Source organism: Triticum urartu, chromosome 4 (genome assembly GCF_003073215.2).
Source record: "Triticum urartu cultivar G1812 chromosome 4, Tu2.1, whole genome shotgun sequence".
Classification (NCBI taxonomy): domain Eukaryota; kingdom Viridiplantae; phylum Streptophyta; class Magnoliopsida; order Poales; family Poaceae; genus Triticum; species Triticum urartu.
In genome coordinates this window covers 261966169-261977438 of record NC_053025.1, presented here as the reverse complement: position 1 = coordinate 261977438, position 11270 = coordinate 261966169, and the positions used below count along the sequence as shown (strand labels likewise).

At 48.4% G+C, this 11270-nt stretch overlaps 1 protein-coding gene across 1 annotated transcript; it reads left to right on the top strand.

Moving 5' to 3' along the window:
- The first annotated feature begins 1813 nt into the window (after nucleotides 1–1813).
- On the top strand, nucleotides 1814–3251 carry LOC125553800 (probable galacturonosyltransferase-like 4). Its single transcript, XM_048717495.1, has one exon. It carries the CDS (start codon nucleotides 1960–1962, stop codon nucleotides 2998–3000), a length of 1041 nt encoding a protein of 346 aa, XP_048573452.1. The 5' UTR covers nucleotides 1814–1959; the 3' UTR covers nucleotides 3001–3251.
- The last annotated feature ends 8019 nt before the right edge of the window (nucleotides 3252–11270 follow it).

The following is an 11270-nucleotide window of genomic DNA, read 5'->3' as shown; positions in this document are numbered from 1 at the left end:
TCAACCTAGCTTTTGGAGCCATGGCGATGGCCTAGCCGTGACCGACGTTGGCGGAGTGGTAGTTAAGCGACCACTCCTCGGCGATCTTGGCGAGCTTGCCATCATGGTGGCGGCGGCTATCTCTGCGGTCGTGACAGAGCGGCCGAGCGCCCACGTGGCGGCGAGGTCAAGATATTGCGGAGCCATTCCGGTGCCATGATGCTCTTGGTGAACGCGGAGCGGCGACCGACATTACACCAGTCATACCTCGCCTGCTGCCTCCCCGCGTGCTTTGCCTCGGATATAACGAACCTCGAGCCCGAGATACCGCCATAATCACCTCCTCCGAGGTAGTGAAGGAGGCGGCTCCGCGCCTTCCTGATCGTCCGCTGCAGCTCCTCCTTGACAGTGCGGTGGTGGAGGCGTGGCGGCGACAAGGGCCCGTCCATGCGGCCGGTGTACCAGCTACGCGGCGGGGACGTCGGATCATCCTTGACGTGGCTTCTGATCTGGACGTCGCAGTTGTGTGAGGGCGACGACGGCTCGTCCTTGAACGGAGTCCGATCTGGACACCGCAATTGCGCTGGAGCGAGGCTGGCTCATCCTTGACCGCCAGGAGTGAGGAGGCTGGCTCACGTTTCACGCGGTGGTACGGTGGGGACAGCGGCTCCTCCTTGACGCGCGCCGACGATGGTGGCGACCGGCCCATGTGAAAGAGCGAACGCTCCGTCATTGTCTTGATCTTACAGAGGAATTCTTCGTCCGTCACAGCGGCCCTTGAGAGGAGGAAGGATTGCTGCGGTTGCTGCTGCGACATCTGGTCGATGATGATCTCCTCCTTGGCGGAGGAGCCAGCCACCATGGATGCCGAAGGTCCTAGAGAGCGAGGGTGGCGGTGCCAAGAACCACCACCGAACGAAGAGCTTCCACGGACTTCGTCGCCGGCGCGGAGCACCATGACTTCAGCATTGCCGCTGGCCTCGGAGTGGAGTAGTGGCTCAGGCACGGTAACAGGGAAGGGGAGGGGGCGTTGCTCGGGGAGGGGTGGGTGCGCCTATGTACGTCGCTGGCGCATGGCTTAAATAGCCGCGGCCAGGCCAACCGAAGGGCCGGTCAGCCCACTTCAATGCGGCAGAGCGGTCGAAGTTGATTTCTCGGTACGTGGTGCCCGCATTGAAGTGGTGACGCCCGAGAGAACACGACCGTTAGCGCCGCCCTCCCGTCTGGTCGAATCGCAATATCAATGTCGGCCGTTGCATGCTCTAGGCCGGCATGAATGGGGCGCGGGCGTTTGATGAAAAGTGGGGGAGAGGCGGGTGGGGGCTTTTTTTTCTGGTGGGTCAGTGCGGTTAGACACAGGCGTGGCAGCGGTTCGGATGCCCATAAAGCGTCCTTTAGTTTGTCTCCAGTTTATGGGAAAAAGTACGCTTAGGCTGTTCAATAGACCGAGACAAACCCGCGTTTGGATGACATAACACATTTGAATCGCATGGTCCGGACGTACGTGGATGGCTTGACGGTGAGCCTTGGAGATGTCCTAATGTTGTCCCTGTTTCTAATTAGACAGTAGCTTGGCAAAGCATTAATTTGGAGTCAACTGAAAGCCAATCCATATTACTCCATGTCGACACCAAATGCATGGAAATGATCCAACTATAGGTAGTAGAGCCACATCTTATTGGTGCCACCACCTTCTTGTCCGTGCTCCTACCTTCCCTCCCAGCCGCCCACCACCCCCATCCATTGCCACCATGTTTGTCCCTTCTCCTCTTCACCTTACACTCTCCTTTCTCCACCGTTTTGATGGTGGCCCCCCTCCCTTCCTAACCCCGTCCCTACCATTGCCAGGGACCAGGGTGGCCACCTTCTCCGTGCCCTCTTCCCTGCCGCCGCCGTTGTCGTCATTGGTTTGCCTTGCCGGCGACAACCACCCGGCCACCCTTCAATTGTATCGCCCGCTGCGCTGGCCGGACACACACGATGCTTCCAACCGGCTGTGTCGTCGTCATTGCGCTCCTCGTCCTGCTCGGAGACGCGGCGACCGCCGTCGCTGGCATCCGGGTCGACCCCGCTATGATGATCCGGCAGCCGTTGGATTCCATCCCTACCTTCCGCGAGGCGCCCGCCTTCCGCAACGGCGCCGAGTGTGCCGGCGGTGACAAGGTGAACGTCGCCATGACGCTGGACGCTAACTACCTCCGCGGCACCATGGCCGGCGTGCTCTCCATCCTGCAGCACACAGCGTGCCCCGAGAACGTGGTGTTTCACTTCCTCGCCGCCCGGATGGACGGTGACCTCGTCGCCATGCTGCGCGCGACCTTCCCTTACCTGGACCTCCGTGTGTACCGATTCGATCCATCGCGCGTCCGGGGACGTATCTCCCGGTCCATCCGCCACGCGCTAGACCAGCCGCTCAACTACGCGCGCATCTACCTTGCCGACACGTTTCCCCCCGACGTGCGCCGGGTGATCTACCTCGACTCCGACGTGATCGTCGTCGACGACATCCGCACGCTCTTCTCCGTGGACCTCGCGGGCCACGTGGTGGGCGCACCGGAGTACTGCCATGCCAACTTCACCAACTACTTCACGGACACATTTTGGATGGACCCGGCGCTCAGCGGGACGTTCCACGGGCGGCGCCCGTGCTACTTCAACACCGGCGTGATGGTGATGGACGTGGACCAGTGGCGCACCGGCGGGTACACGAGGCGGGTGGAAGGGTGGATGGCCGTGCAGAAGCAGAAGAGGATCTACCACCTCGGCTCTTTGCCGCCCTTCCTTCTGGTGCTCGCCGGAGACATCCAGGGCGTGGACCACCGGTGGAACCAGCACGGGCTTGGCGGCGACAATGTCAAAGGGCGGTGCCGGGGCCTGCACCCGGGACCCATCAGCCTGCTGCACTGGAGCGGCAAGGGAAAGCCGTGGCACCGGCTCGATGCCCGGCGGCCGTGCACCGTCGACTACCTCTGGGCGCCCTACGATCTCTACCGGCCATCGTCGCCGGTACTCGAGGAGTGAGCGGCACCTAAGCCATACGCTAGAAGAGCTAGCGTACCAATCAGTTCGTACGTGCATGCGTGCAAAGAGAAAAAGGAAGAAAAAAAAAGGAGGAAATTTAACGAGAGATGTTGATGCATGCATGCATGTCAAATGCATCTCTTCCTATCACTTGCTTGATTGAAATGTGCACACGCAGTTGAAAGAAGGGTGGTAGAAGAAGAGAAATGATCGGTGCAGTTTCTTGGGGTGTTGATTTGGGAGATAACTTAATTAGGTGGGTGCAAATTGCCTTTTCTTTTGCCTTTTTCTTGGTTATTATCTCCCTTGGGTGGTTCTTGTTTTGTTCTGCTCTTCATCGTTTTGTATAGGTCATGCTATAATTTTAAAAGATTAGTGTGCATGGTGGGAGACGAGGGAAATTGGTGCTCAAGAATATGTATACTATTGGTGGTGTATATATCAGTTTATGTTTATACAAGGACATATCATAAAAAAAGAAACAACTAATGTTGATTGGAATCTTATTTGCCTCATAAGGCTACTTTGTTTTTTAAAATATTTTTATAAAAGGCGGAATACAATTACGAAAGACTACAACTCATTGCGAACAACAATTATAGTATCAATACCACACCCAAACTAATCCGGAGAGAAGCCACCGCACACATTACAAACACAACGCAAAGGAACCTGTCTTGACAGCAACAAGGCCACGTCTCGACGTACACCGATCACCTCGAAGAGTAACAACTTTAACCAGACTTCCCTTGCCGACGGACCAAGCAGCCTTGATTACCGAAAGAAGATTGCGAGTGGGTGGAGGGACTCGGTTGGCCCCGAGAAAGGCACCATCTTGGACTCACCAGCATCGACGTACATTGCGCCCAAAAACTCTACTCAGACTAGCGACACGGATTGGAGGACCGCATCACCGAACCTCCAAGCCATGTCTGCACGATGCTCCCAATTGAGGAACGCCTCCAGGATGCCGCCATCGTCGGTCCAAGACCTAGGCTTTCGCCCGGGGACATCAACCCAAAAAAGAGGGTGAGATGCTGACACACCTAAGTGATGCCTTCATGAAGGGAAACGACACCTATAGGCAACACCCACATACTCTTAACAATGTTGAGGATATCGCTTATTGTTAGCGTTTCAGTCGGTTAGGGATTCGAGATTAATCAGAAATTGGCCGATTAATCGATTTTATCTGTCGAATATTAATCCACCAGTTTTTGCTTGCAATTCCCATGTTCCAAGCACTAATAAGTTAAAAATGAAAACAACCGCTCTAAGCCTTTAAATAGGACAACACTATATCGATACATAACTATATATTACCTGTTAAACAATGAGTTGATGACAAATAAAATAGACAATACTACAACACATGTCCCATTGAACGGGGCATGAAGTGTGATGTGCGGGAGCCTAGAGAAGAGGATGCCTTGTTTGGATTTTTTTATTACTAGGGACTAACATGATTAATCGCTAGATTCCCGATTAATTGCTTATCCGAGCGACAGATCGGCCTAAATGATAAATAACAAAGATACGGTATAATCTAAGCGGTCACCCATTGATAAGCGATAAATCGGATCATAAATTGGTGAACCAGACGATATTTTGAACAGTACTCCTAAGGAAAGGCCTACTTTATGGTTGTTCAGTTTCTGTCTGTGGGAAGCTAGTTGAAAAAGTGTCGGACTTTACTATTTTTATTTTTCATTTTTTACTTACATAAGAAGCTATTGTCCGGTCTTAGAATAAGGCCCTTAAGGTTATAACAGTTTACAAGATAATTCGCAAAGGCAAACGAGAAAGAAAAAGGTGTTCGATAGAAGGACCCATCATGCGACACAACGCGAAAGATCCTAGAAGATCAAAGGATATTAAAGTTTACTATTTTTATCCGTTTCAGCTGATTGAGAACCAACAATTTCTATGTCTACTATGGTAGTCATCCAATCTCATCATAAAGATACATGCATGTATGAAAGCGTAAGAAGATATTCATTGGCCTAGGCCTCCTGTTGGATGCATTCCTTGCATTTTGTTCCACTGTAGCCTGGCGCACCTCCCTTCTATTTTGTAAAAAAAGCACATCCTGTCTATCCTCTACAGCAGCAACTGCATCCATAACAGCATAACAAGTGAGTATGTTGTGATCCATAAGGTACACAACATACTCCAATTACGAGTGCCAAAATCACACGTAACCTATGAAACAACAAATTAATGATCAAAAGGATGTCACCTTTTCAGTAAAAAATCACCAAAATCATGAAAATGTCGGCTCAAATTCATTGACCTACCCCATGAGTCACGCATTTGTAGAAGATCCACCCTTTGTGCTTCTCGGTCATCGACCTTGTTGTAGCGGTTGGGGTAGGAGATTGCTAGTGATAGGCGTTGGGAGTTCCCCGAAGAGGAAGGGTGATGTAGTATAGTAGTAGATAGTATTTCCCTTAGTTAAGAACCAAAGTTTATCGAACCAGTACGAAAGACCACGCAAACAACATAAGCGGCACCTACACACACAAAGCAAATACTTGCACCCAACGCGGGCAAGAGGGTTTTCAATCCAGTTATACTCGCCAATTGTAAGGATTAAATCTGATAGTAGTAGATAGATAAAAAGTAAAATAAAAAAAAATAAATTGCAGCAAGTATTTTTGGGGTTTTATTAAATTAAAAGTGAATGAACCCGAGGGCCATAGATTCACTAGAGGCATCTCTCCCATAAGAGTAGAAACAATGGGTAAACAAATTATTGTTGGGCATTTGATAGAATAGTGCACAGTTATGATGATTTTTCATGGCATGATGAATATATAGGCATTACGTCCGTTACAAGTGGACCAACATCCATCTACATCTAATACTATTACTCCAACCCAAGACCGCTATCCAGCATGCATCTCAAAGTATTAAGTTCATAACAAATGGAGTAATGCTTGAATCATCATGACATAATGTAGACAAAGTAAGATCTAATAATATGTTTGAACCCCATCATTTTACCTGTATTAGCAACAATACAAATATGTGCCTTGCAACTCCTATCACCGACTAAGGACACCGAAAGATTGAACGTACTACCAATCACCTCTCACTGAAGATAAATCAATCTAATTGGCCGAAAGAGAGATATATCGAAGAGAAATACAAGGCTATAAAATCACACTTAGATAATGATGGGAATCATTGCATGGAAAACAAAAAAATTTGTACGCACACGCAATGATCTATCCATGCAGATGCATAGCAACAAGGGGGAGAGTGTGTCTACGTACCCTTGTAGATGATACGTCTCCAACGTATCAATAATTTTTTATTGTTCCATGCTATTATATTATATATCTTGGATGTTTTCTATGCATTTATTGTCAGTGTCCTGGGACCGGGGGTGGCCAGACTTGCCTGCCTACGGCCCATGACGTGGCACCATCGGCGGCCTGGTACGGCCCAGCTTCAGGATCAACAACCCAAGACCCTCGTGAGGGGCCAAGCCTAGCGAGGTGGAAGACACCAGGACCTCCTCGAGGGGTGGCATCCCCAGGCTGGCTCCTGAAAAGTGGAGATATCTATGCAAGATGCACCTCATAGGTTCGGGGTACGTGAGCCGTGACGACCAAGGCCAGGCGGGCACCAGCGGGCGCAATGTATCAGTTTCCTCTTTGGTGTTAAGGACCCTTTGGTGCAACAAGGCCAAGACCGCCAGGACGGCAGAGCGGAGGTCATAGTTGAGCCCACCACGGTTTCACGACCAGGAGCCTTTGGCTGACGAAGACTACTTTTGTCAGGATAGCATGTACTCATTGTCTCCCTTCAAATTTGGCCGTTGTGGGATCCCTTCCCGCCTTACATTTGGGAAGAGGACCAATGCCACTATAAATAGGATTTAGCTACCACCATAGAAAGGGGAATCATCCTCTCACCCACCAGCTCATCAAGCACAAGAACACCTCTCATCCTGAGGCATTTCTCCAATGTACTAGTTCATCCCTAGCGCTTCGAGGCCAATCCACCACAAAGCAGGAGTAGGGTTTTACACCGCAAGGTGGCCCGAACCTGGGTAAACTGCTGTGTCTTTTGTTCAATTAGTTCATCGAGCTAGCCAGCGAGATTAGCGAGTAGGCAGACTGGGGAGGACGAGTTCTTCGCATGCACCCCAGAGTTCGAACCTCTCAAGGGTCTGCGGAACCCTGAATCCGACATTTGGCACGCCACGTAGGGGTGCGTCGGAGTCTCTCTTCCGCCGGTCGACCCGCCACCGCTCTACCGCTTCCATGGCTGACGCCCATCGAGCAAATGATGAGCGTCGGGCCGCCCTCGCCGCTCGAGTTGCCCAGACGGCACCTGCCGGCGGGCCCGCCCGTCGTTCTCCATTTCCTAACGCCAACGCCGCCACCGGCCCGGTGGGGCACGAGCAGCAAGCTTCGTTGCTGCACCCCTCCGTGCGGCATGATGGATGCACGGCCACCCCGTCGCTGACTCCGACTGGTTTGTCATCTCATGCTCGTCGCGCGCTGGTGGACGCGCAGGTTGCGCTGCTCATGGCGTGTGAGCTCCCTACATCGTCTCTCTCGTTGCCTTGCCTGCCGCCTGCTGCGGGCGACATAGACCATGGAGCACATCCTCCACCTCCTCGTCAAGATGTCGCCCTCGCGCCAGGGCGCGTGGTCCCATGGCATGATTGCCACGTAGGGCACCCGCGCGTGAAGAAGAAAGCTGCCAGGAGGTCCGGCGGCCGCAAGAGGATGCTCCTGCACTCCCAGCACCACCACGTCAAGACCGTGCACTGATAACCCACACGTATAGGGGATCGCAACAATTTTCGAGGGTAGAGTATTCAACCCAAATTTATCGATTCGACACAAGGGGAGCCAAAGAATATTCTCAAGTATTAGCAGCTGAGTTTTCAATTCAACACACCTGGAAACTTAATATCTGCAGCAAGGTATTTAGTAGCAAAATAATATGATAGTAGTGGTAACGGTAGTAAAAGGTAACGGTAGCAAAAGTAATATTTTTTATGTTTTGTAGTGATGATAACAAAAGCAACGGAAAAGTAAATAAGCGAAGAACAATATATGGAAAGCTCATAAGTAATGGATCGGTGATAGAGAATTATGCCGGATGCGGTTCGTCATGTAACAGTCATAACCTAGTGTGACACGGAGCTAGCTCTAGTTCATCAATATAATGTAGGCATATATTCCGAATATAGTCATACGTGCTTATGGAAAAGAACTTGCATGATAGGATCAAGAACTCTCATATATTGATGAAAACACAGTAGGTTCAGATCTGAAATCATGGCACTCGGGCCCTAGTGACAAGCATTAAGCATAGCAAAGTCATAGCAACATCAATCTCAGAACATAGTGCATACTAGGGATCAAACCCTAACAAAACTAACTCGATTACATGATAAATATCATCCAACGCATCACCGTCCAGCAAGCCTACGACGGAATTACTCATGCACGGCGGTGAGCATCATGAAATTGGTGATGGAGGATGGTTGATGATGACGATGGCAACGGATTCCCCTCTTCGGAGCCCCGAACGAACTCCAGACCAGCCCTCCCGAGAGAGTTTTGGGCTTGGCGGCGGCTCCGTATCGTAAAACGCGATGAATCCTGCTCCCTGGTTTTTTTCTCCCCGAAAGTGAATATATGGAGTCAGGGTTGAGGTCGGTGAAGCGTCAGGGGGCCCAAGAGGCAGGGGGCGCGCCCAGGGGGGTAGGGCGCGCCCCCACCCTCGTGGACAGGTGGAGGCCCCCCTGACGTGGTTCTTTCTTCCAGTATTTTTTAAATATTCCAAAATAATTCTACGTTGATTTTTAGGTCATTCCGAGAACTTTTATTTCTGCACAAAAATAACACCATGGCAATTCTGCTGAAAACAACGTCAGTCCGGGTTAGTTCCATTCAAATAATGCAAGTTAGAGTCCAAAACAAGGGCAAAAGTGTTTGCAAAAGTAGATACGACGGAGACGTATCTACTCCCCCAAGCTTAAACCTTTGCTTGTCCTCAAGCAATTCAGTTGATAAACTGAAAGTGATAAAGAAAAACTTTTACAAACTCTGTTTGCTCGTGTTGTTGTAAATATGTAAAGCCAGCATTCAAGTTTTCAGCAAAGATTATGAACTAACCATATTCACAATAACATTTAGGTCTCATGTTTACTCATATCAATGACATAATCAACTAGCTAGCAATAATAATAAATCTTGGATGACAACACTTTCTCAAAACAATCATGATATGATATAACCGGATGGTATCTCGCTAGCCCTTTCTGAGACCGCAAAACATAAATGCAGAGCACCTTTAAAGGTCAGTGGCTGACTAGACATTGTAATTCATGGTAAGAGAGATCCAGTCAAGTCATACTCAATGTAAACTAACAGTAATGAATGCAAATGACAGTGGTGCTCTCCAGCTGGTGCTTTTTAATAAGAGGATGATGACTCAGCATAAAAGTAAATAGATAAGCCCTTCGCAGAGGGAAGCAGAGATTTGTAGAGGTGCCAGAGCTCGGTTTTGAAATAGATATGAATAATATTTTGAGTGGTATACTTTCATTGTCAACATAACAACCAAGAGATGGCAATATCTTCCATGCTACACACATTATAGGCGGTTCCCAAACAGAATGGTAAAGTTTATACTCCCCCTCCACCAACAAGCATCAATCCATGGCTTGCTCGAAATAACGAGTGCCTCCAACTAACAACAGTCCTCGGGGAGTTTTGTTTGCAATTATTTTGATTTGATTTGCATAAAGCATGGGACTGGGCATCCCGGTGACCAGCCATTTTCTCGTGAGTGAGGAGCGGAGTCCACTCCTCTTGAGAATAACCCGCCTAATATGGAAGATACGGACAACCCTAGTTGATACATGAGCTATTCGAGCATACAAAACAGAATGTTTATTTGAAGGTTTAGAGTTTGGCACATACAAATTTACTTGGAACGTCAGGTAAATACCGTATATAGGTAGGTATGGTGGACTCATATGGAATAACTTTGGGGTTTATGGAATTGGATGCACAATCAATATTCGCGCTTAGTACAGGTGAAGGCTAGCAAAAGACTGGGAAGCGACCAGCTAGAGAGCAACAACAGGTATGAACATGCATTAAAATTAATCAACACCGAATGCAAGCATGAGTAGGATATAATGCACCATGAACATAAATATTGTAGAGGCTATGTTGATTTTGTTTCAACTACATGCGTGAACATGTGCCAAGTCAAGCCACTCGAATCATTCAAAAGAGGATACCACCCTATCATGCCACACCACAACCATTTTAATAGCATGTTGGCACGCAAGGTAAACCATTATAAGCTCCGAGCTAATTAAGCATGGCATAAGCAACTATAATCTCTAATTGTCATTGCAAACATGTTTATTCATAATAGGCTGAATCAGAAACGATGAACTAATCATATTTACAAAAACAAAGAGAGGTGAAGTTCATACCATCTTTTCTCATCTCAATAAGTTCATCATATAATCATCATTATTGCCTTTCACTTGGACGGCCGAATAGTGTGGATAATAATAATAGTGCACGTGCATTGGACTAAGCTGGAATCTGCAAGCATTCAATTCAAGAGAGAAGACAAGGTAATATGGGCTCTTTGTTAGTTCAACAATAATGCATATGAGAGCCAGTTTAACATTTTCATTATGGTCTTCTCCTCTCGACCCCCAAAGAACAAGAAAAGAAATAAAACTATTTACACGGGAAAGCTCCCAACAAGCAAAAGAAGAACGAGAAATCTTTTTGGGTTTTCTTTTTAATTACTACTACAAGCATGGAAATTAAACTAATTAAAAGTTACAACTAATTTTTTTTGTTTTTCTTAAGGTTTATCAAACACACAAGAAGAAAGCATACAAAGGAAAATAAACTAGCATGGAAGGATGATACAATGAAAAAGTATGAGCACCGACAACTAGCAATGAGTGTGTGAACATAAATGTAATGTCGGTGAGAAATATGTACTCCCCCAAGCTTAGGCTTTTGGCCTAAGTTGGTCTATGGCCACGGCTGGCCTAGCGGATATCCAAAGTAATAGTTGGGGTCGTACTGTGAAGAAGCCTCGGGTTGCCACTGGTTGGCAATCACCTCCGGATCCCACTGGCAATCAGACTGTCGCGGAGGATCAAATTGTTGTTCCAGCTCTGGCTCTGTAGCTGATGTAGGGTTCCGGTAGGCGTGAATGGCCTCCAAAGGAACAAGGTACTTGCCTGGAGATAAATC

Bases quoted from the DNA above. Each gene is read 5' to 3' on its own strand.
- LOC125553800 (XM_048717495.1), top strand. From the start codon at position 1,960: ATGCTTCCAACCGGCTGTGTCGTCGTCATTGCGCTCCTCGTCCTGCTC.